The sequence below is a fragment of the Bicyclus anynana genome, chromosome 21 (assembly GCF_947172395.1).
Source record: "Bicyclus anynana chromosome 21, ilBicAnyn1.1, whole genome shotgun sequence".
In the NCBI taxonomy this organism is placed as follows: Eukaryota; Metazoa; Arthropoda; class Insecta; order Lepidoptera; family Nymphalidae; genus Bicyclus; species Bicyclus anynana.
The window spans coordinates 14,517,623-14,537,717 of NC_069103.1; the positions used below are offsets into that span (position 1 = coordinate 14,517,623).

General features: G+C 38.6%; 4 protein-coding genes across 8 annotated transcripts in view; 3 read left to right on the forward strand and 1 right to left on the reverse strand.

The window, feature by feature from the left end:
• LOC112050534 (serine/threonine-protein kinase D1) overlaps positions 1–17,402 on the reverse strand; it is a 75,196-nt gene extending 57,794 nt beyond the window's left edge. For 4 of the 5 annotated variants that reach the window (XR_008251960.1, XM_052888243.1, XM_052888241.1 and 1 more), the window contains exons 1-2: positions 17,200–17,402; positions 6,080–6,121 (exon numbers count right to left, since the gene is read on the reverse strand). The gene's annotated coding sequence lies outside the window, so the exon portion shown is untranslated. The remainder of the gene's footprint in view (positions 1–6,079; positions 6,122–17,199) is intronic. The other variant, XM_052888242.1, reaches the window with a different exon arrangement.
• On the forward strand, positions 1,003–6,069 carry LOC112050544 (fatty acyl-CoA hydrolase precursor, medium chain-like). Its single transcript, XM_024088833.2, has 5 exons — positions 1,003–1,392; positions 1,710–1,921; positions 2,625–3,320; positions 3,999–4,253; positions 5,249–6,069. The coding sequence occupies exons 1-5, from the start codon at positions 1,228–1,230 to the stop codon at positions 5,427–5,429; spliced, it is 1,509 nt and encodes a 502-aa protein (XP_023944601.1). The 5' UTR covers positions 1,003–1,227; the 3' UTR covers positions 5,430–6,069.
• Positions 6,548–10,745, forward strand: LOC112050536 (neuroligin-4, Y-linked-like). Its single transcript, XM_052888200.1, has 3 exons — positions 6,548–6,551; positions 7,825–7,946; positions 8,461–10,745. The coding sequence occupies exons 1-3, from the start codon at positions 6,548–6,550 to the stop codon at positions 9,655–9,657; spliced, it is 1,323 nt and encodes a 440-aa protein (XP_052744160.1). The 3' UTR covers positions 9,658–10,745.
• On the forward strand, positions 11,163–14,859 carry LOC112050543 (esterase SG1-like). Its single transcript, XM_052888202.1, has 4 exons — positions 11,163–11,644; positions 13,463–13,638; positions 14,010–14,363; positions 14,841–14,859. The coding sequence occupies exons 1-4, from the start codon at positions 11,453–11,455 to the stop codon at positions 14,857–14,859; spliced, it is 741 nt and encodes a 246-aa protein (XP_052744162.1). The 5' UTR covers positions 11,163–11,452.
• Positions 17,403–20,095: the final 2,693 nt, after the last annotated feature.

Consider the following 20,095-nt stretch of genomic DNA (forward strand, 5'->3'; position numbering starts at 1 on the left):
ATAAATAGATAGGCGCCCTGGAATTATAATTTGAAGGTAGTATACAGTTGGTATTCCGCTTCCAATGAGGCATATTGCCACCGGCTCATTGTGTCGCACAATGCTGGCGCGATGGCAGATTACAGCGACATGGCGGCACGCGGAAGTGATCACATTGCTTCATTTTGTTTATTCGGCTACATAACATGGACAAGCTGGGACAAGTAATACTAACATTCAGAATATTATTGTCTAACACAGTAGCTTCGTTGACGTCGTCGTCCAGTGATTAGCATATGTGGCTCCGAATCACGAGGACCTGGGTTAGAGTCTATGGTCAATCTATAAAATACTAAGATTTTTTTTCTAAAAAAAACAGTAATCATTGACAACCTTGAGTTAGTAGGTGGTGTGTGTTACACCCATTGCCTGGGAGAACATACAGCCATAGATCCCCATCATTAGCCATCACTATCATCTGATAATGATCGTTAAAGTGTCAATAAACATTATCAACCTAAGCATGCCAACTGGAGAAGCATTGTGGATTTAAGCTCCTTAAATGTCAAAGGAGTTTGATAGCTTTTTAAAAGCTTCCATTAATGAATAGTTCAACATGTCTGGTCTTATGGTAGTTACCAACTGTAGCTACCAGCGTGACCCACCGTCTCTAGACAAAGAGAATGCGTGTTTCAGTTCTTTGTGTTAAAAGTGTTGTGAGATCCACGATATTCCAACGCATAGGCACATGGCCGCACGCTACGTCCCGTAGAGCGTCGGACCGTGGCGAGATGGATCTTTGAATGAACTGGCCAATAGCCTGTGATAGCCTACTGCCCTTTAGTTTTGTATATCTGCGCGGTGCAGTCACTTTGACCTAGTGACGACTTCGCGAAATTAAGAGCTAACTAAAAATAATCCTCCAATACGATACAAACTTTTTTCATTTGTATATTTTCATATTTTGTGGCTCTTGTATAAAAACAAATAATATGTATTCTTTTTATAACAAATTTAGTTAAATCAACGATATTATTTTCGCGTCAGCCCCAGAGACAGTTGTGATATATTCCATATCTAAGAAATTAGGAAAATATAAGAGCAATACTTTAAAAATAATTATACTACATGTATCATCAGATTTTTCCGTAACAAACCAAAACACGCATTTGTTTTAGTTTCTATTCACAAAATAGTGATTTGCACGATTATAAGCACAGTATAACAGGATATTATCAAAAATTCCAAATGCATGTGATGTGTTTGGTCCTATTGTACTGGACAGAGGCTTCTCTTCAGAACATAGTGAGCACTGCCCAGGGACAAATACAGGGAGTGACGCGGGACGGATACGTGTCGTATACGGGGATACCCTACGCCTCCGTCAAGGAAGGGGCTGGTGGCAGATTCAAGGTAAGCTTGTACGACTGATTGGTGAATTTATCAATGGCAAATATGTTTAGAGGCAATTGGATCGCCTTTCATTTTCACACAAGAATTAAGTCTCCCAAAATTAACACAAGACGATATGACGATGAAGATGACGATGATTCTGATGACGATGACGATGATGATGATGTTGACGCTAATGATGATGATAACGATGATGATGATAATTCTGATGACGACGATGATGATGATGCCGAGGAAGACGACGACGACGACGATGACGACGACGACGACGATGACGACGACGACGATGATGATGATGATGATGATAATGTTTTTAGCGCGGGGGCATAGCGCCCGTGTGGGCGCACGTCCGGCAGCCGCACGAGTGCCAGTGCTCGGCGCGCGCTGCGGCGGAGGAGTGCCTGCAGCTGGACGTGCACGCGCCGCCCGGCGCCGCGCAGCCCGTGCTGGCGTGGCTGGCGGGCGCGGGCCCCTACGACGCGGCCCGCCTGGCCAGGGAGGGGATCATCGTGGTTATAGTCCGCCACAGGTGCACCGCTAGCTATTATTACCCTCGACGAAGTAAATATACCCGAGTGGAGAGGTATGAAAGAACATGATGAATAGGTATAGTGAAAATTGGTCATTGTTAAAGTTATATGACAGGCGATAGGTGTACCTACTACTTAGAACATTATATTGGCTATTTATGAATTTTGGGTTTTTTTTTTAAATTGTCTATTTCATCACGCATTTCCTCTCTACATTAAAATGTTTCGGACTGAACGGTACGATTGCCGGTGAAATTATAGGCAAACCTTGCTTCAGGTTTGCGGGCGCACTCGTAAATCAATCTAGAAAGAAAGATAAAATAATAATAAGACAATCTAGAAAGAAAGATAAAATAATATTTTTATTTAAATATTACGCCACACATCACAATATCTCCTATATGCCCAGGATATATGGTATAACCTATCTATTCTAGGAAGTCCATTATTGGTTTTCAATGTAGTGACCAATCGTCTTTGTCAGTCTGACTGAAAAACTAAGAAAGGTCACTGCAGCTACACAAGCACACTGTCAAATGCTTCTCGAAATACTATACCACTAAATACGAAGTAAAATGGACTTATAGAAGACCGGAATAGATTGACTATATCTATCCTTCACATTAGTTTAAGATAAAATAAATATGTAAGCGGCTTTCAAAATCCCATAATATATAAACCAATTAAAACCGTAATTTACAGATTGGGACCACAAGGTTTCCTATGCTCCAGCGAAGACCACATCCCAGGTAACGCTGGAGTCAAAGATGTGTTGCTAGCATTGCGGTGGATCCGGGATAACATCGTGGCGTTCAATGGAAACGCTAACAATGTGGTGCTAGGCGGGCAGGGCTTCGGCGCGGCCATAGCAGAAGCCTTGACCTTGACACCAACTGCCCAAGGATTATTCCACGGCGTCATATTACAGAGCGGAACTGTCCTAGCTCCGTGGGCGTTCAACTTCGACGCAGACGACCGAGCCAAGCTTTTGAGGATGAAGTTTAATGGGAGCAAAGAAATATTAACACGAGCAACTGCGGAGGACCTTAATACTAAAGCTGATCAATTGGCGCTCCCCTATCTACCGTTTGGTATGTGCGTCGAGAATTCAATAAAGAATGAAGAACGATTGATCCCCAGATCACCCTACGAGATATTATCTAAGGGAGTAGAGATAGCTGTGCCAATGATAATGGGATTCAACAACAATGAAGGTTACATATTTGTCTCAACGCTCAAAGAAGCAAGGGTTACCAGGAGGATGACCAAAGATATGTCGTTTCTGCTGCCCGTAGAACTGCAGTCAAACAAAAGGAATGCTCCTAAAATGATGAGAGAAGTCGATGAGATGTACTTTGCTAATAATAAGACGATGGCCGCTGTGTTGGCGTACCACAGGTGAAATGGTTTTGCCTTCTTTTGCAGCTATATTGATTCATAGTAGGTATAGTAAACAACCATGTTATTTAATACTGGTGAAAAGAAGTTGACGCACTTCTTTAATAATAATAATAATAATAATAATAATAATAATAATTTATTTATTCATCAGAAAGCAGGTTTACAAAGATTACTTAAATATAATAAGACCCTGATACTCTCTACCATAATAATTTGGTGTATGAAAAATTTAAATAGACTATGTATAATCCTAATTTAAAAGCAAACAAATAAAAAAGAAAACATATGTAATAGCTTATACAATTTAACATTTTAAGATTCAATGATTATGACAAATGTAACTCAAAACTACTGTGACAGATAAAATAAAATAATAGTCATAATATATATACTGTCAAAATTATTAAACCTTGTTAAATTTAGTGCAAAGTCAAGTAATTATTACCAGTGAAACTTTCGTACTCAATATGGCGGGTACTTATAATGGATTACACAATGTTTCTCTTAAAGGGTTTTTGTGTTAACTGATTATTACAGAAATTGTATCCTTAATCTTGTATACAAATTTGGTGGCTTTTAGTAGAAAAATGCTGGATTGATGAGATTCGTCTATTAAAAAATTTAAATTTGCCGTAAAATTGATAAATGTTTTGTTAACAATATTGATTTTTACAGGGATGCCTATTTCTTAAGCCACATCCATAGGAGTGTAATGTTCCACGCCTCCGCTCCACCGCCGGTATATTACTACCAGTTCTCTCACGCCGGCTCCGGTGGCGTGGAGGAAGAGCCGGGGATGGCCAAGCGAGGAGCGGCCCACTCCGACGAGCTGGCGTATCTGTTTCCGTCCAAAGGAAGAGACATGGAAGGAGACGATGGCGTCGTTCAGGGACATATTGTACGACTTTGGACTAATTTCATTAAAAAGTTGTAAGTGTGCACACTTTTTCGTAAATCATTTTTCCTTGTCCAACTTACGTAGAGTCGGCATTATACGAATATGTCAATCTCTTCCATTCGCTTCTATCATTCGTTAACCCATCAACCATTCTTTTTACACACACTCCATCATTGCAAGTGGCCTTCCTTTGTCTGCCCACTTGCAATTTCTATCATTCTTTATAAATGAGCTTTACAGAGGTCACATAAACCCAACGCTCCCAGTCATTATCATGAACATAGTGACAGTAAAAGAGTTTAAAATTATTAAAAGGGGTGTGGATTTTCATCCTCCTCCTAACCGCTTCCATCGTAGATTGCATCATCACTTACCACCATCAGGTGAGATTGTAATCAAGGGCTAACTTGTAGAGAATAAAAAAATCCAAAGCTCGCCTACCCCCATTGTAACAGCGTGGTGGGTCTACTAAGCTTCATATCCTTTTACCTATAAGGAGGGAGGGCTGTAGTAGGCTGATGATTATGAGTAGGTAACGTTACATCTTTGTTTTCAAATATAGCAGTAGTTTAAGCAAATATATATTTGTTAAGACCTTGTAAACTGTATTAAAAAAATATAAAGGATTTGATATTTGATAGAGCAGTGATAGTCTAGTGGATATGACCTCTGCCTCCGATTCCGGAGGGTGTGGGTTCGAATCCGGTCCCGGGCATGCACCTCCAACTTTTCAGTTGTGTGCATTTTAAGAAATTAAATATCACGTGTCTCAATCGGTGAAGGAAAACATCGTGAGGAAACCTGCATACCAGAGAATTATCTTCATTCTCTGCGTGTGTGAAGTCTGCCAATCCGCATTGGGCCAGCGTGGTGGACTATTGGCCTAACCCCTCTCATTCTGAGAGGAGACTCGAGCTCAGCAGTGAGCCGAATATGGGTTGATGACGACGATATTTGATATTGATCTCCGCCGTTACCAAAAATACAAATTTGGAAATGAAGTTATTTTTTTTTATGTTGTCTACAGAAACCCAACACCACCGAACGCTGGGAATACATTGTGGAGTCCACTCAACCCTCATGACCCCAAGGTGCTCGACATCGGTGTAGAGTTGGCAATGGTAGACTTCCCATACAGAAAAGAAGCGCAGATGTGGGAGGACATCTACGAGAAATACTATTTCGACAGAAGAGAGCGCCGATATTGATCGGTTATACGTAGGACCACGAGATATCATGTGACGAGAGAGACATGTTGTCAACCAATAGCGACGGATCGAAGATATCACTCTGTCTTTCGTCGAATCGCTACAAGAGATATTTCCGATAGCGTCTGTAGATTTAGGATTCGTCTATGACGAGAGAGACATTATTGTCGACAATAATATTTCTCTCGTCATTGACGAATCCTGAATCTACAGATTTGTTCTGAATAATTATTATTGTCGTAATATAATTTATATTGTATTTAAAATGTTTCAATAATCTACGAGTATCTATTGCAACTAGTATTATAAAAGCTAATTTGAGTTTTAATGATTGTTACGCTTTCACGTCTGAGCCGCTAAGCAGATTTTTAATTTTTTTTTTCACCTATGGAAAGTTACGTTATCAGCGAGTAACCTAGACGTTTTATACCCTCGGAAACGGAAACTCTAATAATGGGTATTTTATTTAATCATAAATATACTCGTACTAAAGGCAATTGAAGTTTAGAAAGTTGTCCATTTTTTGTTGGGTAAAACGCACATCAAACGTTTTACGGTATGAGGCATGCAACAAAATAATGAGGTAATATTTCAAAATAAATAGTGAAGGAGCCATTGACTTAAATAATAATCTATAATAGAAGGCTTACCTTTACTGGATTGTGATATTGCTTTTAGATGATAGAATCCACCTGCAAAGAGGAAACGCGATGTTTACAAATATTGCAATACATATTACGAAAATGTTATAGTAGGTTTAAAACAAATTATTGCATCAACATTTTCATTGATATTTCGTTGATACTATTGACGACGTCCAGTCAACCCGCACGAAACGTTTTGCGTCAACATTTCTAATCAACTGCTAAGATGTGGAATGCCTTTCCGGCGTCTGTGTTTCCTGACACGTACAGTTTGAGCACCTTCAAGGCAAGAGTGATAAGGCATTTTCAAGGCAAGCGCGCTCCATCTTAGACCTCATCATTGCTTACAATCAGGCATGATTATAGTCAAGCGCAAGCCTATACAATGTCACTATATATGTGTTTCTGTTTGTAAGCTCGTGGCTAAACCGTGCAATTTATTTGAAAACTGCTTTACCAGCGAAGGAGAAAACAATGGGTGAGTATGGAAGATGATGATGATGATGATGATGATGATGATGATGATGATGATGATGATGATGATGATGATGATGATGATGATGATGATGATGATGATGATGATGATGATGATGATGATGATGATGATGATGATGATGATGATGATCATATAATAGAAGAAATTGCAACATACCTATAGCGTTTTATTATCAATATACGATATAGTGGTATCGGTGATATTGTGACGGCTGCATATAGCAAATTCGCTAGAGTCCTAAAAGTAAACAGACAAAAAGCTGTTGTTATCACTCCCGAGCCTAGGGGTAGATAACCACTGATAACGGCACTTATTGCTGATAATAATTAAAGCACATAAGAAAAGCGAAAACAAAAGTGCTATACAAAAAAATCCCGAAAGAGAGATTTAAGCGTCAGGCCACGAGATGTACGTAGTTTACAAGCAACAACGACCTACACAGAAACTTCGCTCTCCCTATAGTAGCTCGATACATGAATCGACTCTCCAAAAACCATTTTAAGAGAGCCGCCAACAACCAACTAGTGATGATCCAATGATCTTAATGACGACATTACGACCGACAACGCTTCACTAACACAAGCAACACAATGTCTTTGTCGGCGAGGTCTCCGATTTCTTACATACAGACGTGGGTTCCATCCACAATCACGGGGACGTCAGGACTGATACACTCAGGCCAACCACGTCTAAGCTGAGGGCAGAGTCTCACAGGATACGTCCTTAATAGTTTCGCCCATCTTTTTTTGTGCCTTCGGGACCCACGATGCTTTTGCGCTCGCCCAAACGCCCTAGTGACGCAGTGAAATCCCCTAAAGAGCCTAAAGCAATTACACAACAAAAAAAAAGCAATGTACTTCCTATGGTGTAATTGTGGTCTAAGATGGGACGCGCTTGACTACAAGATGCCTTTTACTGTCGTTTTAAAATCAAGAAATAAAAAACATTCGAGTAATTCGTATATGTTACTGTTAAATTGGATCCCGCAATGGTTAATTGTACAATTTACGCACGCGACTGTATTAAAGCAGATCGATTCTGTATCAGAGCTTTAATTTCGAGCGATATGTATTCCTTTTTATGTGTCCAATTTTGGGAAACAACATCTTTATTGAATTCATCGCTTTATAGAATAACTGGCTTCATCGAGTTCGCATGTCTAACAGCCAGACTTTAACAGATAGCTTGTAATGTAAAATTAAAATGCGGGAATTCATGTTTAAATTAATTTGCGGTTTGTACGTATTGACGACAGTTGCAAGTGACCCAGTCTTGGTTACAACGTCCTTCGGCGAGGTACTAGGGCGGGAGACTGATGGCGTATTACAATTCTTCGATATACCCTATGGAAAATTTGAATCGGTCAAACCATTCCAGGTTGGTAATAAATTACTCTTACTATACTATAATAATACACAGGGTGTCCCGTAAATATTACGACATGCTTTACAGCTAACATCAAGGCCTACAAGGCCTACTAAAATAACGCAATATATGTTAGCCGAAATCTTACGGTTTTTAAGTTATATTGATTTTTGTACAAAATACAAAAATCCCTACCTTCAGTGCAGTTTAATCGTACCATGTGCCGAAAAGTTACTTAAGCGTTGATTTTATGCTTGGTAATTATTTTTGAATAGTTGTTTCAACTAATGAAACCTTAGTTTTTTCTTCTACAAAGTGAGGTTTTCCCAAAAAACGGGCTTAATTACATTTTTATGTTAGACTATTTTTTTTTTGTATGTACTTTAAACGGTCAAATTGAAAAAAAAATTACCATATTTATTTCTCTCAATCATCGGATTATCCTTCAAACCGATCAGTAGGTAGGCCATACGTACAATGTTATTATTCAATAATAAGTGCAATGCCAAATATCGTTTTGTTCCAGGAGCCCGACTTACCGAATAATTGGACTACAACACGGGATAAACTGAAACACAACTCTCTGTGCCCTCAAATGAAGGACGGTATATACGAGTATAATTATGACGAGGAAAACGATTGCCTCTCTTTAAGTATTTTCACACCTTCCAAAACCGATCCTTCAGGTAAAAGTGAGAAATTTGCCGTGCTGTTCCACATTCATGACAGTTCCTACGCTTCTGGCAGCGGAGATCCTAACGTTTACAACCCGAAAAATTTGGTCGACAATAATATTATTCTGGTACTACCGAATTACAGACTCGGAGCATTAGGATTTATGTGTTTACTAAACGAGACTGCGCCGGGCAACGCCGCCCTCAAGGACTTGGCTCTCGCGTTGAATTGGATTAAAAATGAGATAGAAAAATTCGGCGGTAACTCTTCCAACATCGTGGTGAGCGGTGCGGGCGTGGGCGGCGCTTTGGTGGAGTATTTACTGATATCTAACACGTCGAGAAAGTATATTTCCAGGGCCATCACAGAGAGCGGTTTCAGTCTTTCGCCGTGGGCTATCGATAGAAACCCTTTAGCGACTGCGAGTCCCTTAAAAGATCTATTAAAGGATACACTGGATATTAGAGACATAGTAACTGAGAGTACTAATATAGAGTTTAGACCGTGTATTGAAAAAGAGAACGGTTTCATAACGGAAAGCCCGTGGCAATTGTTGAAGGAGATTAAAATAGAGCTAACGTATATGGTGGGGACGGTAAACCACGCAGCATGGCACAGAGCAGTGGAGCGGGTGGCAACAGAGGACCGAGTGTCCATGTTGAATAGTAACGCGTCGCTGTTTCTGCCCGATGATCTCGTGTTCCACAACGACGACGAGAGACAACAAATCGGAAGGCAAGTGAGATCTTTATACTTCGGTGCGAGAAATATCACCGCGACTGATGTAAATCAGCTTTCCCAGTTGATCACTGACAGCGAATATCTAAATCCAGGATTACGCGGTGCGAGATTGCTATTAGAAGGTGGATCGGAGGTGTATTTCTATGAGTATTCCTTCAATAATCCAGCATTGACACCAGGCTTTAATGCATCTACTCGAGGCAATTCATTGGACTTTGTGTTTGGCCGAGACCCTGTTCCTGAAAGTACGGATAGTATGAAAAATGTAATGATTGATTTGTGGACAAGCTTTATAAAGACAGGGTAAGTGTTTTTTGTCGGATATCTGGTGTGTGAAATATAGTAAAGTAATGAAAATTAATTACGAGTACAGACACACAGTTGGGGATAATTAAACTACACTAATAAAATAACCCCATGTTTTTTTCCAGGAAACCATCCGCAACTGACGTCACATGGAATCCCTTGAAGAAGGTGCCAGCGACTGATGAGAAATGGCTCTCGATAGGTGCTACAGCACAGATGCGTCATGGGGTATATCTGGACCGCCTCAGACTATGGCAGGAGATCTACGACAGACACTTCATAGATAACTTGGGCTTTGCTCAAAGACCTATAATATACGTCTATGCTTTAACGAGCGGCTTGTCACTCTTTATTCGCATGTCCTTAGGGCCATGAATATTAATGTTTTGATTCTATATCGGAAGTTACGAGTAAAAATAATAAGCCCACAATCTATGTTATCATATTATCTCTACACAACGTGAATTGATCTGTAGCACAATTTGGTCAACACTGCTACTTCTCAAGCACTAATTGTGCAGAAGATAGCGTTTAAGTACAATGGTGTTTTAAGGTGAATAGTTACAATAGAAACTAACTATTACAGTAGCTGAAGATGTTTTACTCGGATCTCTTTATATTTTGAAAACAACTTCGTTGTCGTCGTTAATTATTTCAATAACTTATCCTTTATAGATCTTAAGTTTTGTTGTATCAGTAAACTATTGAGCCTCTTTATTTATTTCTAAATTAAGTTTCGTGTCTATATGCCGGCGCTACATATAGCTTCAAACATTTGAGCATTTAAATGACGGACTTGTACACTATTGAAACAACTTGCTCTGCAACTACATATTTCTGCAACTACATATTTCCACAGTGATTTAACTTTCAACGCTTTGATACACACGCTAAAACACGACACGTGCATTAATTTGAGCAAAGATTCAAAATCCCTCCAGACACAAGCTTCATCATAGTGTACAAAGTTTGCCAACGCAATGTAGCGCCAATTACTGTATGTTTATATAAATATGATTTTTATTTGCGAGTATATACTCGAAGTTACATTTACATTCTATGTAATTAAATAAAATTAGCAGTTCTATTGTTTTATGATTTGTATAAAGCATTCACTCTAATAAAGTGGTACATGACACGAGGTACAACTTTAGCATTTTTAGACAATTTCCTGCATGAATCAGCACAGAAAGGCTAGCTCATACGTGTAATTATACAAATGGAAGTTTACAATAATACGTGGCAATAACAGTAATGTTTTGACAACTCTATGCTCCTTCTATACTGGAAACCATAGGTATACGATGTCTCAGTTACTCACCGACAGTGTCCTACACATTGCGTTTATTCTGACTATCAATCGATTTTCTTTTGTTTATTTGAGCACCAAACCACTGGACAGTAGAAATACATAAAACATACAATAAAACAGTGGATTAATAATTGATTTATTTTGCTATTTTCCGCAAAAAAGAAACAGAAGAATCCAGGTGAATTGGTCCAGAACGAGCGACCATACCCAATAAAAATCTTCTACGTACACTTCAAATAAATTAAATAATAATAAAATTTTCAAAATTCACCTTCACCTTAATTGCGAAAAATTGACTTCAAGTGAAACCGAAACGAAATACACGAAAAAAGTGGTAGAAGACTTTTGACTTGTTTGAGTGACACTATCGCTTGGATTCGTCGGTTTTTCGCGGAGAATACTAAAAAAACCAATTATTGTTTACTGACTGCTTCAATACACACTAAAATACAACACAAGTTCACTGTAGTCCGATAGTACGAGTATGTCCCCGCGATGGGGCATGTTCCTCCTGCCCGTGTTGTGCAACTGGTGGAGCGGGGTAGCTGCCCCCTTACACCGGCTCGTGGTGACTACGCAGGGCGCGGTGAGGGGGTACTACGCACCCCAGCCGCCGCACTACGTCTACCGCGGGGTGCCCTACGCCCGCCCGCCCACCAACTACGACAGGTTTAAGGTAATAGCTATAGGAGTGTCCGAACTTATTTGCGTCGATCACAATGTTAACTTATCTGCCTCGTAGTCCTGGTGGTTAGTTTGTTTGTTTTCGTACGACGAAGTTCTCGTGTTCGAATCCTGCGTCAGACTGTGTTTTCTTCCACGAAATTATTTGTAGAAAGTCTCAGTCCAGAGTTAGGTTGCTAGTGGTGTTACGCCTCCGTGCCTCTGAGAGCATATTAATCCGTCACTCCTAACTATCATGACTTTGTTATTAAAATCCAACATTATCAATCTAAGTTCACCAACCCGCATTTGAATATCATATTACCTCTCTTATATGGAGAGTGCTGGACCTGTCATTTACATCGTAAATCGCAATACGTCTTATTTATTTAGTTGGGCGAACGAACTAGGCTAAATTTATAAAATATCGCATTGCCTCCCGTATATCCATATGCCATAACTGTCGTAGAACAGATGGCCGATGGGGCAGACGTGCTCTGGAGTGGAGACCACGTACCAGCAAGCGCAGTGTAGGACGCCCTCCAGCTAGATGGTTCGACGACATCAATATTCGTCGAAAGTGTTTGGATGAGTCAGGCTCGAAGGGAAGTGGTTGGATAAGTCAGGCTCTAAGGAGGAACGTGTGTGGTGACGCGCTCTCGAAAAGGCCAATGTCCAGCAGTGGGCGAATACAGGCTGTTGATAGATTGATTGAACACGAACAGTATATTTGATTATACGAGTAGTTTAACGATTGATTGGCTGGGCGGCGGCGCGACTACGAGTACACAGACACACTTGTTGACTAAGATCCTGTGGTGACTAGACTTTTCTCATTTCATAAAAGCTGAGAGCCTTTTAGCCCATGCTCCTACCATAAGGTAGGCAACTATTGGGTTAGTACCATGGGGTAATGGTCTAAACCCAATAGTTGTGTAAAGTAATAGCACATGTTAAGTAGTAGGTTTGAAGGGTCTCCCTCAACTGTACCATATAGATACGTATTTTTTTATATTATTTACAGGTTATTATGAGAAAATTATATCGAAGGGTTGAACTGGGGGCTGGAATAAGCAATTACGCTTTATACTTATACGGTTGAGAAGGACCCTTCAAACCTGCTACCTTCCAAAGTACTTACCTATGGTAGGAGTTAAATGAGGAACATTTGGCTCTCACAGGCTCGAGTTTTACGGTAAATCGGATACATATTATGGATATAACGTCACTGCCGACCTCCGGCCGACACGCCCTTACGTAATAATGTCCGCGACATTTGGATGCCCAGTACTTTTCCACTACCATTTAGTTATATATTTCAATAAAAAACAACCAAATGCAACACAAACCATTCTTCGTCATAAGTCAAAAACTATAAGTAGATCATAAAAACATTGCTTGTGCTAATGAGGTACGAACCCTTCAAACTGATTGTTTTTCTAATCTATGTATCAATCTTATCATTTAGATAAGACCGCTTTCCGGTGTGGGGTCGCCATTCCAGCACCTTGGGTCCCCATCAGTTCTTTGAACTATGTGCCCTGCCCATTGCCACTTCACTCACCACAGACTAATAGATCATTGATAATGGCGGTGGTGCATGGTTTTAAGGTGTATGAATATACTAAAAAATAGTCGAATTTAAAAGTAATGCTTGAACCAAATATCCCTCGGGTGGAGTCGATGGTCGAAACAAAATGTGAGTAACAGCAATTTCCCATTTAAATCCTTTTTAAGAAGTGTCAACTAGCCTATTCCGGCGAAATGTCTGAGAGGTATGAGAGACAGCAAGTGCCTGTATTGGTTGTATTATGTGTTTCGGTGTACGCAGGCACCAGAGCCCCCGCCTCCCTGGAGCGGTATCTTCGAAGCGACGCACCGAGTACGGTGCCCGCAGCCGGACGGCTCGGGGGAGGAGAACTGCCTGGTGCTGAACATATTCGTGCCCGAGCGCGCCGCGGCGAGCCCAGTCCTCGTGCACTTCCACGGGGGAGGCTTCCAGCGAGGGTCTGTACTTCGATCGAGGTGCAAAAATTCAGTTGCCTGTCAGTGTTGAAGATAATCAGCCATCATAATAACTATTGCTATTTTCTTTTTACCAGGCATTAGTTTATAGTTTAACTTCAGTACCTTATTTTTATTTGCCATTCCCATTCGCCTCCAACTAGTCGGGAAAAACTGTATTAGGAGTGGGTACGACAATAAACTAAAGGGGTGGGGATCGAAGCACTACTCTTATGAATCCGGCCGCTTTTACCGTTGAGCTATTGAGGTGTCAGACAAATATTTTCCCATTGCATGTCTAGAAATAATAGTATAATATGAGACAAGAAATTTTGATTAGATAAGATTGTTCTATTTTAGATTGAAATTTTCAGATGGGGCTTTCATACAGGTCCTAGAAGATTGCTTGAACAAGGCTTTGTAGTTGTGTCATTCAACTATCGGCTTGGGGTACTTGGCTTTTTGTGTCTTGGTTTGCCAGATGTACTGGGCAACACAGGGCTCAAGGACCAAATCGCAGCTTTATATTGGATCCATAGAAACATTGACAAGTTTGGAGGTGACCCGGGTGATGTCACAGCTTATGGCACAGGTATGTTACATTTTTATAAATTAAATAGTTTACTTCAAGTAGGTTTACCATATTTCTGGAAAGTCTATGTCTTTGCAGTGGCTCTAATATCTGTACAAGAGTGCAAATTATACTGGAAAAAGCTGACAAAAACTCAGTATTTTTCTATTAAAAAATATTATTTACTTTACAATTTTAGGAAAACAAAATGTAGACAGGAGTTAGTATCTGTATAATTAAGAAACTTCATTTACAGGATCTGGAGCAGTGTCTATAGAACTTTTGCAATTGTCTGGATTCACTAAGAACCTTTTTGGTAAAGTAATATTAGAGTCTGGATCTGCATTCTCTCCGTCTGCCATTTCACATGAACCAACATCAGATGCATTTAACTTTGCAAAGGAATTGGGCTATAAATATGATTCTAAACCTGTACTGTTACAAGAGTTTTTCTACAAAGTTTCATACAAGAGCATTTCTAATACATCCTATAGTTTCCTGCCATGCATTGAAAGCGAAGATTTTACAAACAGTTTAATACTTAAAGATCCAAGAGATGGAAATAATGCTAAACATCAGAATGTGCCGACAATGGTCATATACACAAATGCTGATGAAGTATCTATAATTGCAGAAAATATGGACAGATTTAATGCAATACCACACAATTTTGAAAACCTACTGCCTAGCAACTTGGTATTTGATAGTGACAAGACAAAAAATAAAGTAGCAAACATAGTTAAGGAGTTTTATTTTGATGATTACACAATAACCAAAAATGTTGTACAAAGTTATATTTCATATGTAAATGATGTATTCATGGAATATCCTGTTGTAAAGTCAGCTGCCTATCATGCCAACAATGGAAATGTTGTATATTTGATGAAGTATCTTTATGAAGGAAAGCTAAGTAGTAAGAAATATGGCATTCCCGGAGCAAATTTTGGAGACATACTGAAATTTATTACATCAAATGTCCACTTAGAAGATTCTGATGAAATTGTTTCAGAAAAATTGATTACTTTATTAAACAATTTTATAAGACTGGGGTAAGTCACATTATTGAAACACTATATATATAATAGAAATAGCTTAGTAAGTAATTTTTAAAATATGAGCATTGCATTAGCACTTAACTGTAACATTAAGTCAATTAAGAATTTTTCATCTAGTTCTGTATAGAGGAAAATTGAAGCATTTTTCCTTCTGAATGGAAAGTAAAATAGTCAATTTAAGTTCAATTTACACAAAAAGTGATTTTTTTTGCTATTACCAAACAAACAAACTCTTCAGCTTTATATATTAGTATAGATAGATTAACTTTATATTCAACCATTAAAACTGTGAAGGAGTTGTTAGGGTTTCATAGTCCACAAGGAACTCTTATAGTATATAGTTATAGTATTGCCCTGTCTGTCTGTCTGCAGTTTAGCGTTTAAATTAGAAAAAAAATTGTGCTTACATGCAAAGTAGGATGAATTCTTTATTGTCTATCGGCTGTTAATGATGATTTGGGGCATATTTGTATGCTTTACATAAGGAATTAAAGTGCTAACTTAATCTATGGAAAACTACACTGTGCATGGCCCGACAAACACTTCGCTGGTTTTTTTAAAAATATAATACTGCTTACAATATTACCTATATTACATTATATGAAATTAATTTTAGGGATCCAACACCTCTAACAACTTTACTAATACCTGAAGTGTGGCAGCCGCTAGTGCCTTATACGGTCAATAACAAGATAGTACTGCGCAATGTTCCATGCCTTACATTTAGACAATCTATGACCAACTCCTTACTCTCTGGACAACAGCTTGTGTTTTGGGATCATATTTATGAAAAGTTTTATATAAATTCATCAGAAAAGTAATATTTAAAATATTTGCTTAGCTAGTATATTGTAAAATGGTGATAACACCAAAAAATATAACTTTATTTATTTATTTATATTATACTGTATAAATACATACTTGTTAAATTAATTGTTTTTGTGGAACTTGTCAACTGCATGACTTCATAACACCAAAACATTGATGTTTTCTTAGAAATATTAAATAAAGTTTTTATGTAAATAAATTGGGAAAACAGGTCCAAGATAACAGTAGTACAGTTATGCCTTATTCATATATAGCAATATGTAGAATATAAAAAAGCTTGGGAATGAAATGAACTATATGACTGGATACTTAGTTTTAGACAATAATAATATTAAAGGAACCCTGATTGAGTTTGTGTAGGTTCTTGTTGGACCAAGGAGAGTTTACAACTTTTGGAACTTGCATTTGAAGTTGTTGACTACTACACCATAACATTACCTGACATATCAAGTGCTTGTAAACTAAGGATACTTAAATAAATGAATCTTGAATTGTATAAATGTTAAATGAATGACAGCCTCCTTGAATAATTTCAACAATGCCGCACCAGGATGTGTTGCCGCTTTGGAAGTTTGTTTATTCTCTTCTGGAATAAGCTCACACTGCTATATTTTTTAGATTATGATAGTAATCAAACAATGTTTCCATAATCATACAGGCTAGATGTTAAGTAATGATGCAATATCATGTGGTGGAACTCATCCTAGAAGTTAACTACTCATAAGTTATACTCACACATAAGAAACATTTGGGTTTTTCCAATAGCCAACAAGTTCATCAAATAATTTGGAACACAACAGTACAAACAAGGGTGATAACATAAGACACAAAGTAATTAAGGAATGTTAAGTAGCAATTAAGCTAGGAGTGTGGGCTTTTGACGTCTTGTGATAAATATGCGAGACTTGTATGCCTTATGTCATGTAGAACTACTATTACCAAAGCGGATCTTCGTAAACCGCGTGATCTAGACTGGTAAAACCCGTAACATCTTCAAATCTTCATAAAAAAACGGTAAAGGGAAAGTCTGATTATAATTTAAAAGCGATAAACGTGTAAACTAATAGAAGAAATACAGTAATTGACGTCCTCAAAAACAAATACCGTTACCTTTACAATCGCAGCTCGGATTTCGGCAACGAGAGGAAAAATACACAGTATTCACTCACAACACTATGACATAGTTCACTGGGCACTCGTTTGGCAAGTTTTCATTTATTCATCATTAGATTTAAGTAATAAAATCAACAAGTAAAGTTTAGCACAAAACGAAACACCCGACACATTTTACTCTTGACTTGACAATTGACATGCGGTTGACATATGACAGTAGTACGTGAGCGGAGCAGTCTGATATTCGTTCAGAAATCTTAAAAAAAGTATATAATTTATTTTATCGCACTATCCTAGTTTATTAAATCCAAAAATCAAATTATTATCACAATTACTCTATAATAATTATTATTATTATTATTACCTTACCTTACCTTACCTTATCAGCCGATAGACGTCCACTGCTGGACATAGGCCTCTTGCATGGACCTCCAAGCTCAACGATCTCGAGCCGCCAGCATCCAGCGGCTCCCTGCAACCCGCTTGATATCCTCGGTCCACATAGTGGGGGGTCGCCCAACACTGCGCTTTCCGGTGCGGGGTCGCCATTCCAGCACCTTGGGACCCCCAACGTCCATCGGCTCTTCGAACTATGTGGCTAATAATTATTATTATAGAGTATTTGATAACACCGGCTTTGCACCGCCTTCATACTGATCAGCAGGTAGAACATATTATGATGTTATTTTCTTAGACCATTAAAAAGAAAGGACCTGCCTCGTAAACCGTTACCCCTATGTCAAAGATCAAGAGTCAATGATCTAACGCGTTTATAAAAACTGTTGCTATAGAATCGATGTTTCATTGTTGTAATCGTTTTCGTCGTGTAAAGAGCTCCCTAAAAATGCCAGTTTGTGTAGTTGAATGGCATAAAGACGGCCAAAAACTTGTAGTTTAGTAAAAGTGGAGTAGGCATGTCTTTAGCTTCGACTTAATGAGCTATTCGTCTTTAGCTTCAACTTAATGAGCTATTCTTTTTCTAAGAACTGGCAATATTGAACCATAAGAAGAAATTCCAAAAGGTAACTACTGTAAACCGATGATGAGTTCCCTTAACTGTCCCTGTCCTTTATCTTCATCACTAGACCCTTAATGACAACCCATCTAGGTGGAAAGTTCTCAGCAATCCGAATTATTCAAGGCCAAACAAGGTAGGTAGTTAATGTAAGCCGTTAAGGAGTTCCTTATTGTCCTTGGTCTTCATCACCAACCCCTAATGACAGTCACAACCTATCTATATGGAAAGATCTCATTAATACAAATCAATCAAGCCTAAACAAAAGTTCACTGCTGTAAATCATTGAGGATTTCCCTCGTCTGTATTATGGCTCCATCATTAGAACGATTCAAAACCTTCCTGAAATTGTAGTGCTTTAAAGTACCTACTAAATAGAAAAAATACGAACACACTAGGCGTCTATATAATTTTTGAAAGTTCCCCTCAATTTCTCCAGGATTCCATTATCAGATCTTGACATGATGGCAATGGGACCAAATAGATAGTATACCGTTTAAAACGAAAAAATATTTTTTGAAATCGGTCCAGGCGTCTTCGAGTAATCGGTGTACATCTTAGACCATGTGTACATACATAATGCAATAGATAATACACTGCAAATTGCAATAAGTGACTGCCTCATTGGGTAACATGTAGTTTCAGATGACGAGAAACGTCTTGTGTTCGAAGCATGTGGATGTTAAAAATTATCGTCCGATCTCAATACTTTCATGCTTCTCTAAACTTTTTGAAAGTCTTGTTCATCCTATTCTATCTCGGCATTTGGACAATTTTCTCACGAGTTCTCAACACGGCTTCAGATCTGGTTTATCCGTGCAATCAAATTTGTCTGACTATACTTCAGATCTCTGCCATATGGTTGATAAGGGGCAACAGGTTGACGTCATATACACAGACTTTAGCAGCGCATTTGATAAGGTTAACCATGTACTACTCGTTAATAAACTTATGCAGTATGGAATCAGTGGTCCCCTTGTCAAATGGTTTAATTCATACCTTCACCTGAGATCCCAAACTGTTGCAGTCAATGGTTTTGAGTCTAAAACGTTCCAGGCACAATCTGGAGTGCCACAAGGTTCCCACCTGGGGCCCCTACTGTTCTTGGCCTTTATTAATGATATTTCCTCGGTGACACAACATTGTACTAGCTCGTTGTTCGCGGATGATTTGAAAATTTATAAGACAGTTAAATCCTCCAACGATGCTAAATTACTACAAGAGGATTTAAACAGAATAATTAGATGGTGTGATAACAACTATATGACTCTTAATGCTAACAAATGTTTCCATATAAAATTTACTCGGAAAAAAAAACCACTTGTTTCTAGTTACTGCATTAATACCACAGTACTGCAAGAGTTATCGGAGATAAAAGACTTAGGAGTCACTATTGATAGTAAGTTAACATTTAAATCTCATATAAATAATATTGTTCAGAGAGGTGCACAGCTTTTGGGATTTTTGAAACGCAACACAAAGGGGTTCTCTTGTAAGACCAAAATTATTCTATACAATGCCTTGGTGAGATGTTGTCTTGAGTTTGCTAGTGTGATTTGGAATCCAATCTATAGTATACATTCTCAACGAATTGAAAATATACAACGAGCATTTACTAGACATCTTGCCTTTATATCAAGCGGTATGTCGCATAGGATGCCTTACCACCAGCGTCTAGCACAGTTTAAATTGTTACCGCTGCGAAGAAGACGTGAAATGCTTGATTTATGCTTTCTTCACAAATTAATAAATAATAAAATCAAGTGTGGTAACTTACTGGAAAGGATATTTTTTTCAGTCCCGCGTAGATATCCACGCTACCGTACTACGAAAGTATTTCATGTTCCTTTTATAAGGACTAACCTTGGTATGCAGGCC